This window comes from Piliocolobus tephrosceles, chromosome 21 (assembly GCF_002776525.5).
Source record: "Piliocolobus tephrosceles isolate RC106 chromosome 21, ASM277652v3, whole genome shotgun sequence".
In the NCBI taxonomy this organism is placed as follows: Eukaryota; Metazoa; Chordata; class Mammalia; order Primates; family Cercopithecidae; genus Piliocolobus; species Piliocolobus tephrosceles.
The window spans coordinates 16,598,137-16,624,390 of record NC_045454.1 but is presented as its reverse complement, the minus strand read 5'-3'; the positions used below and the strand labels follow the sequence as shown (position 1 = coordinate 16,624,390).

Genomic DNA, 26,254 nt, shown 5'->3' with positions numbered 1-26,254 from the left:
TCAGGTGGACTTTGATATCTCTACCACTGTATCCCTGCCAACATCTAGAGAGTGGGTAAGGGATAGGCATCAGGTCTCCGGGTTGCCCAACCAGGAAGTCTGGGTTCCCTAACACCTTTTTCTAAACTAATGCTCCTGGACAATGATGAAAAAGGAGGTGGGAAATGGATGAAATTTCGTAACTGGGTGGAGAGGCAGGTTCAGGATAAAAGGCCCAGTTGGAGGCTGCAGTGGGGTGCAGGGCAGTCACACCGGAACCATGGAGCTCAGCGGCCTCCTCTTCCTTGCACTTCTTACAGGCCTCTTGCTACTCCTGGTTCAGCGCCACCCTAAAGCCCATGGCCGCCTCCCACCAGGTCCCTGCCCTCTGCCCCTTTTGGGGAACCTTCTGCAGATGGACAGAAGAGGCCTACTCAAATCCTTTCAGAGGGTAAGGCACAGATGAATGGGGTCTGAGGGTGGGCTGCTTCTTGCCTCTGTACTCGGGGATCCTTCACCAAACAGACTGAGGCAGACTTCCTGAGTCAGGGATGGCACGGGGATGGTTGGTGAGTACGGAGCATAGTGAAGCATGATGGGTGCTATTATTAGGAGAAAAGCATCAGTCAAATGTAGCAGAGTTTATTTGAGCAAACAAGTCACTTGTGAATCGGAGAACTCCCTAAACCAGGAGAGACACCACACGGCAGTATGGGCAAGCGGTATTTACAGGCAGAAAAAGGAGGTGACATACAGAAACAGCCTGATTGGCCACAGATCACAGCTTGCCTTACTTGGACACAATCCGAGCAGTTTGCAGCCTGTGGTGGACTGAAGGCCCAGCTGCTCTGATTTAGCCAACACTTGGCTACTTGTCACAAGAATATATTTGTTTGGGCTGGGCACAGTGGGTCATGCCTTTAATCCCAGCACTTTGGGAGGCCGAGGCGGTGGGTCACCTGAGGTCAGGAGTTCGAGACCAGCCTGGCCAACATGGAGAAACTCTGTCTTCACTAAAAATACAAAAATTAGCTGGGCATGGTGTTGTGTGCCTGTAATTCCAGCTACCCAGGAGGCTGAGGCAGGAGAATCACTTGAATCCAGCAAGTGGAGGTTGCAGTGAGCCGAGATGTTTCCACTGCATTCCAGCCTGGGTGACAGAGGGAGATGCCATCTCAAAAAAAAAAAAAAAAAAAGAAAAGAAAAGAAAAGAAAAGAAAAGAAAAAGAATACACTTCTGAGTTAGATTGCAGTTCACTATACAGAGAGCTTAGGTCAAATTTAATTTAATTAAACAATTCTCCCCTTTTGGTCAGCCTCAAAATTTTGAAATTGACCAAAACCTTGGGCATTAACATTACTTCTCTCGCCATCATAATGGACTCTCAGTATGGAATTCACAATGGACAATATCAAAGTAGTTGAGTGATTCTTTATGTTTTCTTCATGGTTTTGTTATTCATACTGTAATGAGACCATTGGATGTACAAAGAATGGCAGTATATGAGCATTTAAGACTCTTTTTTTTTTGAGACAGGGTCTCTCTCTGTCACCCAGGCTGGAGTGCTGTGTCACGATCACAGCTCACTGTAGCCTTGAACTCCCAAGTCTCAGGCAATCCTCCTGCCTCAGCCTCCCAAGTAGCTGAAACTACAGGTGCATGCCATCACGCCCAGCTACTTTTTGTATTTTTTGTAGAGACAGGGTTTTGCCATGTTGTCCAGACTGCTCTTAAACTCCTGGGCACAAGCAATCCACCTGCCTTGGCCTCCCAAAGTGCTAGGATTACAGGTAGGAGCCACCGCACCTGGTCAAGACTCTTGAGAAAATACAACACATCGGGGAGACTGTTATGACGGCTCTCAGGAGGGTAATACAAAGAAAATGAAGTCTGTACCTCACCAGGAGTCTCCTCATATGAACCAAACTGATCAAAATCGAATGATTCAAAGCTCAGGCAATAAACATTGTTCAATAGTATTAGAGTCCGATTGGTCATAGACTTTGTTCAGGGCATGACGGTGATTAAGGACCAGAGCTTGCTGTAAAATAACTTGATTTAAAGAGGCATTCATTTGTAGTTGGCCTGGTAACACATATCATAGTATCCTAGAGATCCACCAGAAGAAACATTAAGAGTAGAAAACCTTGGGATAGTCAGGCTTGCTGTGTTAGTCCGTTCTCACACTGTTATAAAGAGTTACCTGAGACTGGGTAATTTATAAAGAAAAGGGATGTAACTGACTCGCAAGTACCTTCTTCACAAGGTGGCAGGAGAGAGAGAGAGAGCAAAGGGGGAAGAGCCTCTTATAAAACCATCAGATCTTGTGAGAACTCACTCACTATCACAAGAACAGCATAGGGGAAACCACCCCCAAGATCCAATTACCTCCTACCAGGTCCTTCCCTCCACACCTGGGGATTACAATTCAAGATGAGATTTGGGTTAGGACATAGAGCTAAACCATATCACTTGCCATCACCATTCAGGATGCTTACACACCAACTGTTAGCTGCACCTGTAAACACATATCTTCTCTTTCCCCTGAGAAATGTCCTTAGTGTATTTGGTGACAGTGTCTAGAGAAACAGCAGTGTCATCCACATTTTAAATTAAGTTATATGTACTAGTGAATTCACAGGAAAGGTAAGAGCAATATTTGGTTTTGTTCAGCACCATACACAAGCCTCCAAGATGAGCAAGGAGGAGATCTAAAATTGCGTTGTTGAACACAAATGTTCTCATCCCCTTTTTGGAGAGTGGCTTCTACCCATCTGAACTCCCTGAAGGTTCAGCTGGCTACAAATTCAAGATGTCCCTTAATGTATAGATTAGCCTCAGATTCCATACAACTGTCACCCCCAATACTACCAAGAGTGAGCACCCAGGAACCCCATTGGAACCTTTTCTCAGCAGTAATTTCAGTTATTGACTGTTTTGGCTTTTAACTATGGGAAGTATCAGGGAACTCTCAGGGAAGCAATTTGGAAAGCAGCAGTGAGCTAGGACAAATAGCAAGTTCTGGACCAGTGAGGAGAAAGAACAGTAAACAAACCTCAGCAGAACCAAGGAAGGCCCTTGTGGGGTTTGAAAAGAGGGTCACCTACTAGCATCAGAGCAGAGGTCAATTAAATTTGTTTACCCATAAGTCTGTATAGCTCCTGAACAAGGTGGGAAACTTACTTTTTTTGTGGTCTTTTTCTAGCATGCTGCAAGGGTGCATAGTCTCATTTAGTTGGAAAGAGACTTTACTGTATTTACCTATTGATTTATTTATTATAAAGTTGGGGTCTTGCTATGTTGACCAGGCTGGTCTTGAACTCTTAGCCTCAAGTGATCCTCCCATCTCAATCTCCCAAAGTGCTGGGATTACAAGCATGAGCCACCACATCTGGCCACTTTATCATATTTAATCCAGTAACATTACACACGCAATTACCCATACCCATATAGGTTGTCCCCAGGTCCTGCATACGGGATGCCTGGAAGCACGATATGCCTTTTTGCAGCCATCATTCAGATACATTTTCTATATTTGGTAGTGATTATGTTCTTAGTTAATAATATGTTATTACAAACTGTTATTATATTAACTAACTAATAACATAATCACTACCAAATATTTCCAGTGAGTACAAAAAAGCAAGTGGCAATGATGTCTGGAATATCAAGATAGAGCTTTCCAATCCTCCACTGGGGTTTGAGGGTGATTCCCATTGGGAGCACGAAGAGGCATTGGCACCAGTGAAATTATTTCCTGATTTTGGGACATTGACTCACAAACTCAACAATTGCTTGTTTTTTGTTTGTTTGTTTGTTTGTTGCTAGAGTATAAGCCTTTGCTAAAGCCATTTGCTGATTATAGTCCTGTGGATTTTCTTGTAAGGAAAGGAAAAGGGTCAGGACAGCAAGAAAACAGGGAAGAAAAGATAAAAGGTAATGCTCTCATGATAGAAGAGAAATCTTGATCCACAATCTCGGAAAAACTGTCCACATATAGGATGCCAACTGCTTCTGGGGAGAAACTTCCCCGGACAGCTTTGCCTTAAGGTCTCCAACAGACATCCAGTTCTAGGAATTTAGAAGGGTCCTTTTCAATGGAGAGATGTGGATCCAAGATCCTAGACCCTGAAGTTTTGCTACAGAGAAGAACTTGGCACTGTCCTTTGCAATGGAGTACAACGACAGTCTTAGAAGAACTTGGTATGGTCCCTTCCAATGGAGTTCAAGGACAGTTTCTCTGGTGACGTTTCCAAAGGGCCCAACCATTAAATTCTAGATCATGAAAGGTCTGGCTGTCATCAACTGATGGGTCATCAACGACTCCTTTTACCTGGCAAAGCATGCTTTGGCATAATGCATTAAAGCCTTGCATTATTGAGTCATATCAGAGTTTATGAGTGGGAGACACATGAGATTCTATTATTAGGGGCATAGGCCTTCCTATTACTATTTTACAAGAGATCAATCTATGTCTTTCCAGTAGGAGTGGATCTGATTGTCATCAATCAATAATACCTTTGACCAAGGGACTCCAATCAATTCAGCATGCTTTGCCTAATGCCTTTTGTTTGTAATACTGTTGCAGAACAATCAAAGACTGGAGAAACTGAAAAAGGTTCAGCAGAGTTTATTAAATTAAGGTAATTACCAGTTCAGCCGGACACACATCCAGTAAGTCTGAGCCCCAAACAAAGGGCTTTTCCTCCTTTTAAACATCTTAAGGCAGGAACTCTGGGAGGTGAGAAGCAAGTTACAGAAGTGAGAAGCAAAGCAGTTAATTAACATTTCTTACATCTTGAGAAAGACATGTCTTGCAACCTAAACTTACCGATCTTGTGACCCTGCAGCCGTGCAGGAACTCACTGGGCCTATAATAACCTTTGAGAAATGTGGAGCTGGAGGGTAGAGATAAGGTCCACTGTCCACAGAGAGAAGACAGGCTGTTAATAGTCTCTTAACTTGAGTGTCAGGTGCAGTCACACTTTGCAGCAACTTTAAGCGGATTTTAAAATTTTTATTGCTATTACTATTAGGTTATAGTTGATTTCATTAAATCCTTCTTCAATACCTTATTTAACTATTTCACCACTTGTCTAGTGAAGCAAGTACCTCTATCACTGGAGAGTTCCCCAGGAATGCCCGGTAAGGAAATACACTTTCGAATTACCTTTTAGCTCCTGTTATGGCATTGATCTTTGTGCACAGGCAGCCTTTAATACAACCAGAAAACATGCAAAGAAGGTGGCAGTTGAATTAACTCCATCTTCAAGTGTTCAAGTGATCTACCAAGTGCCAGAAATATATCGCCTGAGGTTTTGGTTGTCTTACTAGAGTTATGGATTTGATAAACCAAATGTTAGTTATAAACCATTTAGCAAACTTACAAGAGTCACCTCATCAATATTTTTTCATAATTTGGATCATTTTATCTCTTCTATGATGAGTCATGGAATGCAGAGCTTTTAGTGATGGAAATTTTAAGAACTCAGGAAGGACCAGGTGGCCATCCAGGATCTCCATGAGTACAAGCATCACATTGGAAGTACAGCCTCTTAAGTACAAATTTTAGTACCATAAGTAGCAATTTATGCTTCTGTATTTCAGGTACATAACACTGGTTTATTAAATAGGTTAACACAGGTAATTTGATGGTGTCCTTGCACTCCAGCCTGGGTAACAGATTGAGACCCTGTCTCTGAATTGGAACACGAGGGCACTGTCCTTGGAGGGGTGAGTGAGCATGAAGAGGTGTCTGGGTGTGAGCCACAGGCATAGAATATCACTCTTCTCTGCCATCCTCTGTTACATCCTTGGGTACCTGCCTGTCACTGAAAGAATGAGGTAAAAGAGATGGTGACACGAATCAAATAGATTTTGCTGTGCCAATGAGAGAGAGCAGACTAGCCCGTGTCAGTGCCAGGACAGTGGAGGAGAGAGGGAGAGCAGGAAAGGAGTCTAGGCAGGGAGTGCCTATCAACAGTATACATAATGCCCTATAATGTGTGACTGACACTTACTCAGTATTTACCTGGCTTATCACTGCTTACCATGCATAATTTTATGTTTAATTACCTACTTATTATTAGTAATCAATCAACCCACTTTCCAATGGGAGAATTAGAACACTGACAATACCTTCCACCTCCTCTTCCCCGTCCCCCTCCCATGTTTCCATACTCCTGAATCTTAGGCTTGTTATCCTTTTGCTATTAATAGAGTTTATTTTTTTCTCATCAATGGTCTTTTACTGATACCAAGTACAGAATATATAAGCCAATACTACTATGAATTTTAAAAGTATTTGCTTACACAGAATACATGGACATACACATGATGAATGTGATACTTGTCATACATATATGTTTATCTTAGACATTTAGTCAAAACACGTGGTCTTTGTTTATTAGTTAGACGCTGTCACTTTACCTGGAAGATACAAGGTAATTGGGTCATAGACTCTCAAATTATGGAACTTTAGATTTTTCAGGGAAATGCCATGGAGGGAACCAAGGAGGCTTATAATTAGGTAAGATGTTGTTTGGGTGGCTCACCACCCAACCGGTCAACACTCAAAGACGTGGTGGCTTATACCTGTATTCCCAACACTTTGGGAGGCTGAGGTGGGAGGATTGCTTGAACCCAGGAGTTAGAAATGAGTCTGGGCAACCAAACAAGGCCCTGTCTCTACCAAAAATTTTTAAAAATTTAGCCAGGTATGGTTGCATGTGCCTGTAGTCCCAGCTACTTGGGAGACTGAGGCAGGAGGATCACTCGAGCCCTGCAGTTTGAGGCTGCAGTGAGCTATGATCACATCACTGCACTCCAGCCTGGGCAACAGAGCAAGACACTGTCTCTTAAAAAATGTATATCATCTGCAGTGTGAGGAGCGATAACACTTAGGAAAGTGTGTATAGGTTTCAATTCTGGCCAAAGACATCCTACACAATTCACTGAACCCTCTCTTTAACGGTTTTTTCCAAGCTCTGCAGAGGCTACCTGGGCACCGATCATGCCTCTATTAACAGAATTTGCTGATCCTTCTAGCTCTTGGTATCTCACGGCCCCCTTTCTTTATGAGAGCTGGTATGGTCATTGAATATCTCAATCCTTTACAAATTCTGAAACAAGCAAAACTGTCAATGAAATTCGTATTTGCCTAAACTGAGTTTTCAAAAGGATCTTTGTGGCTACCTTGTTAGTTCATAGAAAGTGGAGGCTTGTCAGGAATGATATTGAAGAATTTTTTCATTTTAACTGTTTTAGAGACAGGGTCTCAGTCTGTTACCCAGGCTGGAGTGCAATGGCACAGTCATAGCTCACTGAAGCCTTGAACTCCTGGGCTCAGGAGATTCTCCCACCTTAGCCTCCAGAGTAGCTGGGACTATAACTATGAGCCACCATGCTCCACTATTTATTTTTATTTTTGTAGGGCGGGTTTGGGGGAGAGTCTCACTGTGTTGCCCAGGCTGGTCTCGAACTCCTAGCCTGAAGCAATCCTTCTGCCTCAACCTCCCAAAGCATTGGGATAAGTTTTGAATAGACATGTTTGACCCTCTCCCCTTCTTTATTGCAGCAAAGATTTCCATGATCTCACAGGGAGGACTTGGGGCAAATAGTTTGTTTTGTTGTTGTTTTTGTTGTTTCTTGAGGACGTGGGTGGGTCATCTTGGTTTATGTCAGTTCAAGAACAGTGTCCATTCTTCATTATTGGGGTTCCTTAGCTATCCAGGCAGGCAGCAGCTCCCTTGAGAAGACTTCCTGAACCCCAGGTCCCCACCATATGCTCTCATACACAAGCTGCCCCTCCTTACTGAGCCTATGTCCTTGACAGTGCTGCATTTACCTGTGAACCTGTGGCTGAGCTCTCCCTCACACTTCCAGACAAGGAAGACCTGTGAGGTCTCAGCACAGTGCTGAACATAGTGCCTGGTACACAGTAGGCGTTTAGTAAATATGTGTCCGGGAACAAATGAAGGAGTCAGTGAGCGAAAGCTCACTAGCAGTTGGCGAGGGCCTGTAAAGTACTGCCTGGTCCCCAGTAGGGGGTCGCAGATCTGGGGATCCCTTCCCACCAAATGGAGCTACATCACATAGGTGAAGGTCCCAAGTGCCTATTGTTTTCTTTTCATCATTTTCCACGTGTCACAAGACTATCACGCTATCATGTGAATCAATGGACTTAATTTTCTCACTAGAGTAATGTGGCTGGGAATTATCTGTGTTGTCATGGTCCAGGTGTCATTTACAACTACCTGTGGACAAGGTGAGGTGCTGCCCTTATCTTAGAAGTAGGGATGGTGGCCAGACACAGCAGCTCATGCCTGTAGTCTCAGCACTTTGGGAGGCCAAGGCGGGGGGATCACCTGAAGTCAGGAGTTCGAGACCAGCCTGATCAACATGGAGAAATCCCATCTGTACTAAAAAAAAACAGAAAACTAGCTGGGCATTGTGGCACACGTCTGTAATCCCAGCTACTCGGGAGGCTGAGGCAGGAGAATTGCTTGATCCCAGGAGGCGGAGGTTGCCCTGAGCTGAGGTTGCACCATTGCACTCCATCCTGGGCAACAAGAGTGAAACTCTGTCTCAAAAAAAAAAAAAGTAGGGATGGTGATGCTCAGCCTGGGGAAAGCCCTTGTCCAGTGTCACACAGATGGGAAAAGGGGAAGCTGAGATCCAGCAGGAGGTCTGTCTCCAAAGCCCTCCTAGATTAAAGCTGCTTAACAATTTGTGGATGATGAAATCCTCTGAGAGTTTGATTAAAGCTGTGGCCCCCATTTCCAAATAGGCACATACATGTTTGCATAAAGTTATGAGGCTTCACAGACTCCCTAAAACTCTTTCATAAACCTTCCAAGAATTCTCCAGGTATTCATGACCATCTATTATGATTGCATCTCTTGGGGGTGGGGGAAAGAGGGAGGGCATGAGCAAGCGTGTGTCAAGGCTGAGGAAGGTGGTGCTGTTGCTTTTCCATTTCCCAATAAGCTTCCAGATTCCTTCTGGAGTCAGAGGGATGCAGGCTCATGTCTCAGATTCAACTCTTATGCATTGAATCACAGTTTTCTCTTCTGTCAGTTGAGATCATGACAATAAGAAGGTGTGCCCCTAAGGTGGTTGTGAGGATTAAATGGGATATTGCATACAGCTAGTATATAATAAGTGCTCATTAAATGGCAACTACCTTGATCCACTCATTCATTTATTCACAAATCCAGTAACAATTCACTGGGCGCTTTCTATGTACCAGGAAATATTCTAGGAATTGATGATGTGGCGTCTTGGACAAGACATACAAGGTCACTGTGCGCATGGACATTCCATTGGCGGAGACAGATAAGCAAAAAATAAACAGATAAGGAAATGTTAGGTGGACAAGAGCTATGATTAAGCAGGGGGTTATTTCAGAAGGTGATGAGAACTACGTTAGGTTGAGTGGTTAAGGAAAGAGTCCTTCTGCTTTGTTTCTGAGCAGGGACCAGGAAAGATTCAGGTGGAAGGCACCAGAAGGAGGCAGGGGTGGTTGCAAGAATTCTGAAGCAGGAAAAATCTCAGGGAACAACATGGAGGAATGAGTGGGAGGAGAAGTCAGAGAGGTAATGGGGCCACATCATGTAGGACCATGTGAACCATCTGTGGAGACTTCAGATCTTATTCTCAGCAAAGTGGGAGTATTGGAGGCCTTGGTGAGCACAGGGATATTAATTATTTTACATTTTAGTGGGGTTACCCTGGCTTGTGGGGCACTGAAACAATTGTTAAGAGGTGTAAGCATGTAAGCCTGGAGAGCAGTGAAGGGGCTTTGCAGAGATCAATGCAGGGCATTTTTAAGTAAAGTTAACCATTTTAATGATTTTTTGTCAAGTTTTTATTGAAGTTGAACATCACCGTAAAAAGTGCACAGCTCAACGAATTTTCACACACAGAACACACTCATGTAATTGACATGCAGGCCAAGTAGCAAGAGTTCCTCAAAACCCCTCACCCTATTCTTTTGTAGTCACTATCCACCTACCACCTTGATCATGGATTGATTTTATCTGTGTTTGAACTTCTTTTTCTTTGCTTGTTTATTTGTTTGTTTATGAGATGGAGTCTTGTGCTGTCACCCAGGCTGGAATGTAGTGGCACAATCTCGGCTCACTGCAACCTCCACCTCCCTGGGCTGAAACAGTTCTCTTGTTTCAGCCTCCCAAGTAGCTGGGACTACAGGCAAGGGCCACCACACCTGGCTAAGTTTTGTATTTTTAGTAGAGACGGGGTTTCACCATGTTGGTCAGGTTGGACTTGAACTCCTGACCTCGTGATCAGCCCGCCTTGGCCTCCCAAAGTGCTGGGATTACAGATGTGAGTCACCGCGCCCGGCTCTGTGTTTGAACTTCATACACATAAAATTATGATGCATGGACTCTTTTGTGTCTAGTTGCTTTCACTCAACATTATGCCTGTGAGTTTCAGCCACCTTATCGAGTGTAGCTGTAGTCTGTTCTTTTTCATTGTTGTATAGTATTCTATTGTGTGAAACCCTCATTGTTTCTCTATATCTATGTTGATGAGTATTTTATTAAGAAAACTTCTGTGACTTTGTTCATTTTTTGGTGAACACACGTACACATTTTTGCTGAGCATGTACCTGGGAGTGAAGTGGCTGGATTCCTGGGTATCCATTTGTTCAGCTTCAGGAAATACTGCCCAGCAGTTCCCCAAGTGGCTGCACACTAACCCCACCTTACCCACTGGAGATATTTTCTGAGACCCCCAGTGGATGCCTGAAACCCCACATAATACTGAACCCTATGCATACTGATTTTTTCCCATACAATCACATTATATAGGGAGGGTGGTATACACAGTGCAGACATGGTGGATAAAGGATGATTCATGTCCTGGGTGGGACAGAGTGGATGGTGACAGACATCATCATCCTCCTCAGAATGATTCACAACTTAAAACTTATGAATTGTTTATTTCTGGAATTTTCCATTTAATATTTTCAGACTGCGGTTAGATGCAGGTAACCGAAACCGCAAAAAGCAAAACCACGGATGGTAAGAAGTATGGGATGGGAGTGATATTCATCGTATTTTACCAACCATCTCTACTGTTTAGGGCATCAGCCAATCAGAGGAGACCCTGGCTGGGCCACCCATTAACCTAAGCTTGTCCAACCCGCCTTATTTTGTTGTTGTTGTTTTGTTTTGTTTTGTTTATCTTTTAGCAGCCAGAAGCCATGGTTTTCAGTTTCTGTCTCTACCGATACACAGAAAAGAAGGATGAGCAAGGGGCTTTACTGGCCCAACAAGAAACAGACACTAAGAACCCATGACTGTATTCTCTCCCTTGGATACCATTAACCGTTAACGCTTAGTCGCTGGGTCCTGGCAGGGGAAAGGGCAGCCTGGGAAGGCGGATGTTGGGGAGGGGCTAATTACCAATCTCTTATGTAAGTATTTTGATAGTTTTACAACTGAGGTGTATGCTGACTAACAACCACCCTGGGTGTGGATGTAATTGGCAGTTCCAAGAGAAATATGGGGACGTCTTCACAGTACACCTGGGACCGAGGCCTGTGGTCATGCTGTGTGGAGCAGAGGCCATACGGGAGGCCCTGGTGGACAACGCTGAGGCCTTCTCTGGCCGGGGAAAAATCGCCATCGTCGACCCAGTATTCCAGGGACATGGTGAGGGCCTCAGAGGCACTGGGAGGGGGCGGGTGGGGGATGCATCAGGGAAGAGAGGATATGGGGGGGAAGAAAGACTCAGAGCCTTCTTCCAACTTCCTATGCAACCAACCCACACCTTCCCTACAACCCAGGCGTTGTCTTTGCCAATGGAAACCGCTGGAAGGTGCTTCGGCGATTCTCTCTGACCACCATGAGGGACTTCGGGATGGGAAAGCGGAGTGTGGAGGAGCGGATTCAGGAGGAGGCTCAGTCTCTGATAGAGGAGCTTCGGAAATCCAAGGGTGAGTCCTGGGAGATGAATAGGAAAGAAAGACAACAAAACACTGAGAGATTCAGGTGCATGGGAGTAGAAAGAGAGGTATATGTGGGCAGAGACAGAGACAGAGGAAACTGGAGACACCATCAGACAGAGGGATACGGACAGAGAGGGAGAGAGACAGGGGAATAGAGAGGGTCGGGGATGGGCAGGAGAGAAACACAGAGAGCCAGGGAAAGAAAGAGATGCCAGCTGTATAATGTCCAAGAATTGCTCAAAGAGGCTGGATGCGATGACTCTCACCTGTAATCCCAGTACTTTGGGAAGCTCAGGCAGGAAGACTGCTTGAGGCCAAGAGTTAGAGAACAGCCTGGGCAACATGATGAGATACTGTCTGTACACAATATAGAAAAGAAATGAGCCAGGCACGGTGGTGTGTGCCTGTAGTCCCAGCTACTCAGGAGGCTAAGGTGGGACTACAGGATCACTTGAGCCCAGGAGGTTGAGGCTGCAGTGAGCTGTGATTGTGCCACTGCACTCCAGCCTGGACAACAGAGCAAGACCCTGTCTCAAACAAACAAACAAACAAATCCTCAGAGACATATATTTTCATGGATCAATTGTGTCTATGAAAGGCAAAAACAGAAGTTATGTAAAAGAAAGCAAAGAGAGAAAAGAAAAAACTACAGACATTTAACAAATAATGAACTGTGTTTTCCTTGCGCTGGGTGCAGCGCTGATGAGCTGGCAGTGAGCAAACAGGCCAGGTGGGGTGTTCTGCCCTGGTGCAGCTGGAGGGGTCATGAAAGAAGCACTAGGTTGTTTCTGAGTTCTCCATAACTTGGTGTCTGTGGGAAATACAGGTGACGGGTCTGTGGCTAGCGCCTCCATCTCATTCATGCCAGGTGTTTCCCATCTTTCTTATCAAAATTTCTCAAGAGACTCTGGGACATAAATACAGAGGCTGTGTGGGGAGGTAGAGACACAGGAGCTCTAGGAAAACAGGGACAAGAAGACTGAAGAGAAGGACAGGAAGAAACAGAGTGACACAGGCAGGAGGAAAGAGACAGACGGAGGGACCGAAACAAAGAAATATAGGTTGGGCATGGTGGCTGCTCATGCCTGTAATCCCAGCACTTTGGGAGTCTGAGGTTGGTGTATCACTTGAGGTCAGGAGTTCAAGACCAGCCTGGCCAACATGGAGAAACCCCGTCTCTACAAAGAACACAAAAATTAGCCAGACTTGGTAGCATGTGCCTCTAATCCCAGCTACTCAGGAGGCTGAGACAGAAGAATTGCTTGAGCCCGAGAAATAGAGGTTGCAGCGAGCTGAGATCACACTACTGCACTCCAGCCTACATGACAGAGCGAGATTTTGTCTCCCCAAAAAAAAAAAAAAAAGGTAGGGGAGAGACAAATATACACACAGAGAGAGACAGAAAGAAACAAAGGCAAAGAGAAACTGAGGCAGAAAAAATTAGAGAGACAGACAGACAAGGCTCAGGAAAAGGTCCGCAGAGGAATGAGAGAAGACAGGCAAGTGGAACTCAGAGAGCGGCTGTGCCAACCTGATGTTCTTGGGCGCTCACAGATCATCCTCCAGCTGGAGGCAGAGCTGAGCCTGGTGTATACAGGTATCAATTAACAAGTGCAGAACAATTCCCAGAAGACTTGGGAGCCCTATATATGAAAAGAAGAGATGAAGGGGGAGTAATAGGTAGAGGTAGAAAGATGGTTTTTTATCTGTTTTAATTAGAGATGGGGTCTCACTCTGTTACCCAGGTTGGAGTGCAGTGGCACCATCACAGCTCACTGCAGCCTCAAAGTCCTGGGCCCAAGTGATCCTCCCACTTCAGCCCCCTGGACTCCTTCAACTGGGACGACAGGCATGTGCCACCATGTCTGGCTACATTTTTTTATTTTTTTGTATGTTGCCCAGGCTGGTCTTGAATTCCTGATCCTTTTGTCTGAGGCTCCCAAAGTGCTGGGATTAGAGGTATAAGCCCCCGTACCCATCCAGGGCTTTCTCATTTATACAAGCAATTGATTGAACACCTACTCCTCCCAGCCCCTACCCCTGGGATTTAACTGTATTTGCTCCCAGAGTCAGAGGTGGGGCCTGAGAGGAGGTGTAGAGTGAGAACCGGCTGCATGGACTCTATAGCTGCGTTGCCTGGGTCTAAATCCTGGCCTCAGTAATGAGTGACTGTGCAACTTTAGTCAAATTACTCAACCTCTCTGTCTGCCCATCTAAAAATTGGAGCTAATAATCAAATTGCATCTGCCTCACAATGTTGTAGAGAGAATTCAATGGAATTATGTGTGAAGTACTGGTACAGAATTAGCTGTTATGGTTATTCTTATGTTTATCATTACTGAGTGATGGCAGACAATCAGACAGAGATGGGTGACAGCCTGATGTTCCCCAGGTCCTTCAATCTGTGTCCTAGATCTGCTGCTTCTTCCCAGGAGCCCTCGTGGACCCCACCTTCCTCTTCCATTCCATTACCGCCAACATCATCTGCTCCATCGTCTTTGGAAAACGCTTCCACTACCAAGATCAAGAGTTCCTGAAGATGCTGAACTTGTTCTACCATACTTTCTCACTCAGCAGTTCTATGTTCGGCCAGGTCAGGGAGAGGAAGAAGGAGAGGGAGGGTAGGGGCGAGGTGAACATCCAGGACACACGAGAAAAGGATGACCTGTCTTGGGGGCCCAGAAATGCAGCTTATCGCTGGAAGAAAGGCAGAGACCACGTGGAGAGTCAGGGACATGGAGACCTGGAGGGAGGGGAGATGGTGAGACAGGGATAGAGACAGTGAGAGAGAGAATGGGGCATGATGTCGAGGCAGAAATAGAGCCAGAGAGAGACTGAGAGAAGGAAGATGAGCAAAAACAAGACAAAGAAGGACAGAGATCAAGAGATCCTGAGAGACAGAGTTGATGAGAATGAGTGTGAAAGAGAGGGAGAGAGAGAACGAATCAGGCTTTGGGCTTCATCTCTACTCTTCTGCTCCTGGATGTCATTTTTGTTATTATTATTATTTTTTTAGACAGAGTCTCACTCTCTCATCCAGGCTGGGGTGCAGTGGTGCCATCTTGCTTACTACAACCTCCACCTCCCAGGTTCAAGTGATTCTCCTGCCTCAGCCTCCCAAGTAGCTGGGACTGCAGGCATGTGCCACCACACCTGGCTAATTTTTTTTTTTTTTTTTTGAAATAGAGTCTCACTCTGTGGCCCAGGCTGGAGTGCAGTGGTGCAATCTCAGCTCACTGTAACCTCCACCTCCCTGGTTCAAGCAATTCTCCTGCCTCAGCCTCCTGAGTAGCTGGGATTACAGGCCTGTCACCACGCCCAGCTAATTGTTTTGTGTTTTTAGTAGAGACGGGGTTTCACCGTGTTGGCCAGGCTCATCTCGAATTACTGACCTCAAGTGATCTGCCCGCCTTGGCCTCCCAAAGTGCTGGAATTACAGGCGTGAGCCACCGTGCCCAGCCTGCTCCTCGTTCTTCTGTATCCTTGCTTCTCTGTCTTTGGTAAAGCTCCTCACTTGAAGAAAATCAAGGATGCATGACAGTAAGGATTTCTTCATTTTCTCCCATTTCTCCTTCTACCTGTTTTTTTTTTGTTGTTGTTGTTGTTTTGTTTTTGTTTTTGTTTTTAAAATAAAAAATTCCCCAGATTATAAAGGTAACCTTCTGTTCTTTTAAAACAAAATACTAAAAAGTCTCCTTATTAACATGGAAATGTGCCTATTACATATTAAATTTAAGAATATCAAGCTGCAGAACAGTATGCATAGCAGTAGTTTGTTGGTTTGTTGTTTTGAGACAGTATCTTGCTCTGTTGCCCAGGCTGGAGTACAGTACTGTGATCTCGGCTCACTGCCACCTCCACCTCCCATGTTCAAGCAATTCTCGTGGCTCAGCCTCACAAGTAGCTGGGACTGCAGGCGAGCTCCACCACACCTAGATATTTTCTTGTATTTTTAATAGAGATGGGGTTTCACCATGTTGGCCAGGCTGGTCAGCACAGCTACATCCATTAACTAAGGGTGTATGTTGGATTCACATGTGGGATTGTCACAGTTATGGATTTTCAGGACCCTGCTTTCCAGACGGTCTGATCTGGAAAGTCTGGGATGGGGCCCAAAGTGATTACTTGTAACAAGCCCGACCAATAATTCTAATGTTCTCCTCCCATTGAGAACCACAGAGAAAAGTCTGGAAGGAGACCCACCAGACAGTTAACAATGGTTATCTCTAGAAGGAGAGATTAAGAAGGAATTTTACATCTCAGTATATACGTTTGCATTTTTGCAATTATTTGCAATAAATTAGGCATTCCATTCTTCATCAAAGTAATAGAGAGATGCTCCAAAATACATAGTCCTGAAGTGTCAACAGGCTTATCTTGTGTAAGAATCATTTTATCAATGTCCGACACAGCAAGGGAGATGAGAAGAGGTGGGAAGAGGGAGAGAAAAGTATGAGAAAGACAAACAGGCTGAGGTAGACAATGAGTGGCACAGAAAGGAAGCAAGACAGAAACAGAGAGATAGAAAGGAGAGAGGCAGGGAGATGGGGCAGAGGCCAAGAAAAAGACAGAAGGATGAGGGAGGAAGATGCAGAAAGAGGTAAATGTGAGAATAACAGATCAAATGAGACATAGAGTCAGTGAGTGAGGGGTTCAGAGACAGAGGAGAGTGGGGAAGGGGGGTTCCCATGGAGGTATTGGGGCCCAGGAAGGGCCCTCTCCCTGTGACCTGCTCACTCAGCCCTAGGCAAACTTCACCACCCCTTCTTTCCTGCAGCTGTTTGAGCTCTTGTCTGGCTTCTTGAAATACTTTCCTGGGGCACACAGGCAGGTCTACAAAAACCTGCAGGAAATCAATGCTTATATTGGCCACAGTGTGGAGAAGCACCGTGAAACCCTGGACCCCAGCGCCCCCCAGGACCTCATCGACAGCTACCTGCTCCAAATGGAAAAAGTGTGGTCTGGGAGAGGGAAAGGGAGGGGAGGAGAGGGAGGGCAAGGTGGAGAGGTGAGAAGAGGGAGGGAAAAGTGGTAGGGAAGGGGAAGACGGGGAGGGAAGAACAAAGACTAGGGGGGAGAATAGTGAAAGGGAGGAGAGGAGATGAGGAAGGAAAGAAAGATGAGGTGAAAGGAAGGAGAAAATAGGGAAGAGGAACTGAGATAGAGAGAGAGGGGAGGTGGGGAGAGAGGGAGAGGGACAGAGAGAGAAAGAGAGAGAAGATTGGCTGAGGAAGGAATTCAGGGTAAGGGACAAAAATACAGCAACAGGAGAAAAGACTCAGAGGCAGAAAGAGACTGGGAGACAAAAAGAGAGAAACACATCAAAGAGATGTGGAGAGAGAGAGAAACAGAGCCAGGCAGAGTAAAGAGAGGCTGAGAGAGACGAGTTAGAGATATGCAGCTGGACATGTAGAGGACCGGGAAAAGCACACTGAGCCAGATAGTGTCAAAGACCTTTAGGCAAACAGAGGGCAGCCAGGGAGACGGGCGTGTGCACAGCACAGCAAGGCTACAGCCTCCCCTGACCCTCCTCTCCCCTCCCTACTGTGGACGCAGGAGAAATCCAACCCACACAGTGAATTCAGCCACCGGAACCTCATCCTCAACACGCTCTCGCTCTTCTTTGCTGGCACTGAGACCACCAGCACCACTCTGCGCTACGGCTTCCTGCTCATGCTCAAATATCCTCATGTCGCAGGTGGGCAAGGGACGGCCAGTCAAGGGGGTCTTCTGACCTCCTTCCTAACTGTAGAAATGGGGCTATGGGTACCACCTGGATGAGAGAGTGGATGCTGGCTTCCTATTCTGGGAGCACTGCAGGCTTTGGACTAGCTTCCAACCAAACCAATTCTGTTGGTGGATGCATGGATGCATGAAGAACCTATCCATACATTCTCCCACTGGTTTCTTCCATCACTTAAGGATTTTTTGTTCTAAGTTTTTTTTTTCTTTTTTCTTTTTTTTTTTTTTTTTTTTTTGAGACAGAGTCTTGCTGTGTTGCCCAGGCTGGAGTGCAGTGGCATGATCTTGGCTCACTGCAAGCTCCACTTCCAGGATTCACACCATTCTCCCCTTCTCAGCTTTCCAAGTAGCCAGGACTATAGGTGCCCACCATCACACTCAGCTAATCTTTTGTATTTGTAGTAGAGACGGGGTTTCACCGTGTTTGCCCAGATGGTCTCGATCTCCTGATTTCATGATGTACAAATTTAAGGGGTACATATGCAGTTCTGTTACATGCCTAAGTTTTGTAGTGGTCAAGTTAGGGCTGTTAGGGTATTTATCACCCAAACAATGTACATTGTACCCATTAAGTAATTTCTCATCATTCACCCCCTTCTGCTCCCTCACTCTTCGGAGTCTTCACTGTCTATCATTCCTCTGTCTGTGTCCATGTGTACACATTTTGTAGCACTCACTTATGAGTGAGAACATGCAATATTCAACTTTCTGTGCCATCGCTTTAAAATTGATCCATTCATCTAATTATCTTTTCATCTATTCATTCTTTAATTCATTAATTAAAGAATGTATACTCACTGATTCTGTCATTTATGATTCATCCAGAGACATATACTGTCATTCATTTATTTGGATTACTTGATCCACAAGTTGATCCTCTGAAATAGTGATATGTTGATGGACTATTTGTCATTGATTCATTGGCTCATTCATTCATTCATTCATTCATGCATTCCCATCCATCCTTCTATGAACTAGATTTCACCCTTATTCCATCCATGCGTTCCTTCATTTATCACAATAATTCACTCACTTATTCACCTCTGATCTATTTATCACTCAATTCAGCCATTCCTTTATTCCTTTATTTACTCATACTTCACTAATTTACTTATTCACTTGTTCTTCCATAAATCTAGCCATTCATGTGATTATTCATTAATTGGTTTCATTGATTTCTCTATGGACCATTCATTAGTGATTAATTAAGCAATCCATCTACTAATTGATAAGTAAATCTATACATCCATTTATTCGTTTGTTCATTTATTCATCCATCTTTCCATCCATGAGTTAATCTATTGACTGATTGATTTATATATTTATTTATCTATCCAGTTGTTCATGGATTCATCTATTGTTCTATTACACTGCTATGTTTCTGAGAACCAAGAATAGTGTCTCATGTATATTATACACAAAATAAATATTAGTTTATTTTCTACTCATCTTAGAGAGGGTTTTTTGAGTGGTTGTTCTTAATCTGAAATTCCATGTAAAATCGTGGTGTGTGTGTGCACATGGGTGTGTACCTCTGCATGTGGGTAGAGGATCCCTAATATTCATTAGGTTTCAAGCAGTGAGACTTCTTGTTGCTTCCTCCCTCCTCCCCTCACCCCATGCCGATTGCTTTGAGGGGTATCAAGGATCTAACCCTTTACTATAGGTTTTTCATTGTTGAAGAGAAAGTAATGTCCCTGCTGAAAGGTCTCTTTTAAAAATTTTTTTTCTTTTTTTTTCTTTTGAGAAGGTGTCTTGCTCTGTCACCCAGGCTGGAGTGCAGTGGCACAATCTCAGCTCACTACAACCTCCAACTCCTGGGTTCAAGCGAATCTCCTGCCTCAGCCTCCTGAGTAGCTAGGACTACAGGCGTGCACCACCACACTCGGCTAATTGTTTGTATTTTTAGTAGAGATGGGGTTTTGCCATGTTGGCCAGGCTCATCTTGAACTCCTGACCTCAAGCAATCCACCTGCCTCGGTCTCCCAAAATGCTGGTATTATGGGCATGAGCCACCATGCCCGGCCTGAAATGCCTCTTTAAAATAAGATTCATTCGTGTTCTTTCCTCTGCAGAGAGAGTCTACAAGGAGATTGAACAGGTGATTGGCCCACATCGCCCTCCAGCGCTTGATGACCGAGCCAAAATGCCATACACAGAGGCAGTCATCCATGAGATTCAGAGATTTGCCGACCTTCTCCCCATGGGTTTGCCCCACATTGTCACACAACAGACCAGCTTCCGAGGGTACATGATCCCCAAGGTAAGAACGGCTGGACCCCCACATCCTTCCTCTGTGGGCATCCTGGATTCTCTTAATCCCCAAACTCAACCTTTTTGAAGCTTCTCAATTGAGTCCCCTTGTTTTCGTTTTTTCTTTTTCTTTTTTTGTGGTGTGTATGTGGAGGGTGGGAAGGGAATGACAGTATCTTTTGATCTTGTGATCCTCCCTCAGGACACGGAAGTATTTCCCCTCCTGAGTACTGCTCTCCGTGACCCACACTACTTTGAAAATCCAGACACCTTCAATCCTGACCACTTTCTGGATGCCAATGGGGCATTGAAGAAGAATGAAGCTTTTATCCCCTTCTCCTTAGGTAAGCTGGACCCACAATTTCTTTCCCAGACACCAGAGGGCAGATCCTACCCTCAACTTGAGAAAAACAATGACAGGTCCTTATTAATTGAGCACTTAATATATTCCAATTGCTTCACCTGCCTTATCCCATTCCATCTTCACTACAACCCTGTAAGGAGGCTTGAAAAGGAAGATCACATTCCCAAAGGCACATCTTGGCAAGCAGGACCTTGGGCAAGTATTTTAACATCTCTAAACCTCAGTGAATTCATTTTCTTAAAAAGAAAAAAATCTGTTGAGCTCTACCCTAAGCCCAGTGCTCTACTAGGGGCTGAAGATAATGCATCAAACAAGTCACACAGAGAGAGGGTTCCTGCCCCAGGAGATTTAAAGTCCAGCAGGGAAGATGGGCATTCATCAAATAATAATAAAACAATCATCTCATGAAATGAATGAATGTCTGCAACATGCTTAGAACTGCCTGGTACAAAGGACATACTCACAAGGGCAATTATTATTATTATTAGACATAAGTACTCTAAAGGGAGCTTTGGGATCACAAAATAGGAAATACTAGCTAGTCTTGTGGTGGGTCAGTAAGGAAAAGTTTACCAGAGGAACTGGCTTCCAAGCCAAGATGTTCATGGGTGAGCGTCAATCAACCATTGCAAAGTGAGTTCCAGACAAAGGAAACAGCAAGGGCAAAGGCCAAAGGTGGAAACGTAATGGTACCACTGAGAAACTATAGGAAGTCCAGTGAGCCTTGGGTGTAGATTGCAGAAGGGAATAAGACAAAGGGCTCAGCTGGGCAGGACCTTGAAATTAGCGGGAGGAGTTTGGATTTCTGCTCTAGCGCTGGAGGATGGAGAAGGTCTTGACGTGCTCTGACTTGTCCCAGTTCTCATTCTCCACTCTTTGGCTGGTTAAGAGAAAAACTTTAGACAAATTAAACTTAGCAGAGTCTATTTGAGCAAAGAAACAATTCATGAATTGGGCAGCACACGGAACCAGTAAAGGTTCAGAGAGCTGCACCCAGCAATGTGGTCAGGCATTATTTATCCACAGGGAAAGGAACTGAGGTACAGAAACAGCCTGGTTGGTTACAGCTCTGTATTTGCCTTATCTGAGTGTGTCTGGGCAGCTTGCAGCCTGTGATTGGCTGAAGCTTGGCTGCCCTGATTGGCCAAGATTACTTGCTACAAGAATATACTCCCAAGTTACATTGCAGTTTGTTTACATACTGAGTTACATATTGAGTTATTATGGTTTGTTATGTAGGGAGGCCACTTTAGGCCAAATTTAACTTAATTTAACATGCACCATCCATGAAAGGCCCCAGAAACAAACCCCCAGTCTTGAGTTTCATCAGTGACTTCAGTGATCCAGAGTCCTGGCCCAGCCCCTCGTTTTGTCCAGTACAGTGGCCTCCTTCCACATTTTACCTTCAATAAAAGTTGGGAACACGTGGGGTGATGGCTTGAGGGTTAATGTCATCTCTCAATTTTGCTATCTTAAGTTTTTTGGGTTTTTTTCCTTGAGATAGAGTCTTGCTCTGTTGCCCAGGCTGGAGTGCAATGTCATGATCTCGGCTCACTGCAACCTCTGCCTCCTGGGTTCAAGTGATTCTCCTGTCACAGCCACCCAAGTACCTGGGACTACAAGCTCGTGCCACCACATCTGGCTAATTTTTTGTATTTTTAGTAGAGACAGGGTTTCACTCTGTTAGCCTGGATGGTCCTGATCTTCTGACCTTGTGGTAAGCCTGCCTCAGTCTCCCAAAGTGCTGAGATTACAGGCATGCGCCACTGCAACTGGCTTGCTACTTTGTTTTAAGAGAGGCAGAGGTTTAGGAAAATAAGGACAGAGGCAGATAAGTAACAAAGATAATGAGACTGAGAAACAGAGTTAGGGACAAAGAGGGAACACCCTGAGAGAAAGAGATGGGGAGACAGTGGCAGAAAGACAGACAGCAGGTGAACATCAGACAGTGTACGGAGAAGAAGAGAGACACATAGAGGGAGGGCCACATGAGGAGGAGGAGGAGGAGGAATAAGAGGAGAGGGAGAAGGGAAAGGAAGGAGGAGGGAGAAGGAAGGAGGGAAAGGAGAGAAACAGAAGAGATAGGAAAAAGAGAGAGTGACATAAGAAGAGAGGAAGAAAGAATGAACAAGACAAATAAGGTATCTTTAGAGGGAGATGAAAAGAAAGGAGAGAGCAAGAGATATTGGGGAGGAATCAGATTCAAATAGACAGAGATAGGAAGTTAAGCAAGATGGAAGAAAGTCAAAAAAGGAGAGGAAAGGGAGAGAAACTGTGTCTGACAGGTATAGACAGAGAAAAAGACAGGGGTAGGGCTGCCGGGGCAGAAAGAAAGGTATAACCCAAGCCGAAAGTGTGCTGCATTCAAAGAAATTCCAAAAGGTGTCCAAACAGACGGCCCCAGAGATGGAGAGGGCGTGATGGGAGGGAGATAACAAGCATCAGGCAGTTGTGGAAAACATTAGGTCACACAAATAATTACAGAAGAACAAGCCCAGAGACCTGCCTGTCTCTAAGCTCATGTCGCCCACCTTCTGGATGTGCCAAAGGGACGTGGACCCTTTTCCAGACACCTCCACGTAGACACACTTGTCCAACAACTTGACAGGCGTAGGGGATGCCTGAAAACTCACACCTGACATGGCCTTTCCAAGGTTTGCAGATTACGAAACACTGAAGTAAAGGGAAAGGCTCCCTTTGTCTCTGCCTCAGCTTTTTCCAACTCCCTTTGTTCTCATTTTTCTCCAAGTCTGTGGTTTAGAACCCACTGGGGGTTCCTTGCACCTCTGAGAATCAGTGGAAGCCATAGACCCTCCCTGTCTCATATGCATGTGTCCCATCCACAATTTATATACAATTTGGATTTCTTCCCCCCTGAGCTCTTAGAGCCTGTGGATCTCAGGCTGAGACCAGAAGACAGCCTAGAGACACACACACAGACACGTGGCCAGAAACACATACCCCCAGAAACAAACACAAGGCGATAACCAAACCTTAAGGCTCCTTAGCACAAGCCAAGTGCTAGTCTAAGAATTTTGTCAATTGTCTCCTTTAACCTCACACGAGCCCTTTGAGAGAGGCGCTGTTCTCCCCATGTGAGAAGTGAAGAACACTAAGAATGTTGTCATAAATATGCCCGCACTCACACATGTAGAGGTGCACACACACACACACACACTCACACACACACTCACACACACATATACACACACACACACTCACACACACATACACACATACACACACACATACACACACACTCACACACACACACACTCACATACACACACACACACACACACTCACATACACACACACACACAAGCAGAAGTGAGTCATTATACTCTGGGGGGGGCGGTCACCAAACCCTTTGGAATTCTAACAGAAGCTACAAACCCTCTACCAGAAAAATGAACGTGGCACTGGGCGCGGTGGCTCATGCCTGTAATCCCAGCACTTTGGGAGGCCAAGGCTGGTGGATTACCTGAGGTCAGGAGTTTGAGACCAGCCTTACCAACATGGTGAAACCCTATGTCTACTAAAAATGGGGCAGGTACCTGTAATCCCAGCTACTTGGGAGGCTGAGGCATGGGAATCCTTTGAACCTTGTGGGAGACGGAGGTTGTAGTGAGCCGAGATGGTGCCACTGTGATCCAGCCTGGGTGACAGAGAGAGACTCCATCTCAAAAGAAAAAAAAAAGGAGAGAGGGTGAGTGAGAAATGAACATGGCACATCCACTCAAAGATTTGCACCTGGTTTCAGAGCAGCGTCCTAAAAGTCCATCCTGAATTGTAGGTTAAAGGCCAGTCTTATGCAAATCCATTGCAATGGACATACATTGGACTTAGGGACATATCAGGGCAAAGAGTATGCACCTGCCCTGTGACCATGCTGGTGACCTTCTGTGTCCACAGGGAAGCGGATTTGTCTTGGTGAAGGCATCGCCCGCTATGAATTGTTCCTATTCTTCACCACCATCCTCCAGAACTTCTCCGTGGCCAGCCCCGTGGCTCCTGAAGACATCGACGTGACACCCCAGGAGAGTGGTGTGGGCAAAATACCCCCAACGTACCAGATCCGCTTCCTGCCCCGCTGAAGGGGCTGAGGGAAGGGGTCAAAGGATTCCAGGGTCATTCAGTGTCCCCACCTCTGTAGACAGTGGCTCTGACTCCCCGCAACTTCCTGCCTCTGAGAGACCTGCAGCAAGCCAGCTTCCTTCCCCTCCATGGCACCAGTTGTCTGACGTCACGTTGCAAGTGAGTGAAGAAGTGAGATTATTGAAAATTATAATATACAAAATTATATATATATAATTATATATATTTTTTGAGATGGAGTCTCACTCTGTCGCCCAGGCTGGAGTGCATTGGTGCGATCTCAGCTCACTGCAACCTACACTCCCTGTGTTCAAGCAATTCTCCCCCCTCAGCCTCCCTAGTAGCTGGGATTACAGGTGTGCGCTACCAAGCTCGGCTAATTTTTGTATTTTTAGTAGAGACGGGGTTTCACCGTGTTGGCCAGGCTCGTCTCGAACTCCCGAACTCGAGTGATTCACCCACCTTGGTCTACGAAAGTGTTGGGATTACAGGTGTGAGTCACCGTGCCTGGCCATATATATATAATTTTAAAAATTAAGATGAAATTCACATAACATAAAATTAGCCATTTTAAAGTGTACAATTTAGTGGCATGTGGTGCATTCACAAAGCTGTACAACCACCACCATCTAGTTCCAAACATTTTCTTTTTTTCTGAGACAGAATCTTGCTCTGTCACCCAGGCTGGAGTTCAGTGGCGCCATCTCAGCTCACTGCAACCTCCACATCCTGGGTTCAAGAGATTCTCCTGCCTCAGCCTCTGGAGTAGCTGGGATCACAGATGCCCCCCGCCATGCCTGGCTAAATTTTGTACTTTTAGGTGGTCTCAAACTCCTGATGTCAGGTGATTCACCTAGTTACAAATGTTTTCATTATCTCCCCCCAACAAAACCCATACCTGTCAAGCTGTCACTCCCCATACCCCATTCTTCTTTTCATCTCAGCCCCTGACAAGCTGGTTTTTGTCTCTATGGACTTACCGATTCTGATTATTTCCTATGAACAGAATCGTACAATATTTGACTTTTTTTTTTTTTTTTTTTTGAAACTAAGCCTTGCTCTGTCTCCCAAGCTGGAGTGCTGTGGTGTGATTTTGGTTCACTGGAAATCCACCTTCCAGGTTCAAGAGATTCTCCTGCCTCAGGTAGCTGGGATCACAGGCAGGTGCTACCACGCCTGGATAATTTTCTTGTACTTTTACTAGGGACATGTTGGCCAGGCTGGTCGTGATCTCCTGGCCTCAGGTGATCCACCCACCTCAGCGTCCCAAAGTGCTGATATTACAGGCGTAATAGGTGATCTTTTGTGTCTGGTTGCTTTCACGTTGAATGCTATTTTTGAGGTTCGTGCCTGTTGTAGACCACAGTCACACACTGCTGTAGTATTCCCCCATCCTCATTCCCAGCTGCCTCTTCCTACTGCTTCCCTCTGTCAAAAGCCTCCTTGGCCCAGGTTCCCTGAGCTGTGGGATTCTGCACTGGTGCTTTGGATTCTCTGATATGTTCCTTCTAATCCGCTGAGAATTAAATAAACATCTCTAAAACCTGATCTCCCCAGGTGAAGACGTGATCTGTGCCATTTTGTGTGTGATGCTTTTGTTGTCAGGTCCCTAGGGATTTTTCTGGAAGGAACGTTGGTGAGAATGCCTTCCTCACCTCAATGCCAACTCTGTGCAGGGCCAAACCATTGTCTTACTCATCACCGTACTCTGAACACAGCATGTGGCCTATGACAGGTATTCAAAATATTTGCTGAGGAATGAATGGATGAATGAATGATGGCTAATCAGCATCCCCTACCCCCACAGCCCTCCCAAAATGGAGCTAGGCCTCTCCATCAG

General features: G+C 45.3%; 1 protein-coding gene across 1 annotated transcript; it reads left to right on the top strand.

Moving 5' to 3' along the window:
• Nucleotides 1-259: 259 nt before the first annotated feature.
• LOC111554026 (cytochrome P450 2B6) lies at nt 260-25,973 on the top strand. The gene is made up of 9 exons (XM_023229276.1): nt 260-430; nt 11,499-11,661; nt 11,796-11,945; nt 14,390-14,550; nt 16,735-16,911; nt 17,514-17,655; nt 19,775-19,962; nt 20,155-20,296; nt 24,232-25,973. The coding sequence occupies exons 1-9, from the start codon at nt 260-262 to the stop codon at nt 24,411-24,413; spliced, it is 1,476 nt and encodes a 491-aa protein (XP_023085044.1). The 3' UTR covers nt 24,414-25,973.
• Nucleotides 25,974-26,254: the final 281 nt, after the last annotated feature.

What these genes read in the sequence shown, in the direction of transcription:
- LOC111554026 (XM_023229276.1), top strand. Translation starts at nt 260, where the DNA reads ATGGAGCTCAGCGGCCTCCTCTTCCTTGCACTTCTTACAGGCCTCTTG. An exon ending in TACTCAAATCCTTTCAGAGG is followed by an intron (nt 431 to 11,498) that starts GTAAGGCACAGA and finishes TGTAATTGGCAG; the next exon opens with TTCCAAGAGAAATATGGGGA. An exon ending in CCCAGTATTCCAGGGACATG is followed by an intron (nt 11,662 to 11,795) that starts GTGAGGGCCTCA and finishes CCTACAACCCAG; the next exon opens with GCGTTGTCTTTGCCAATGGA.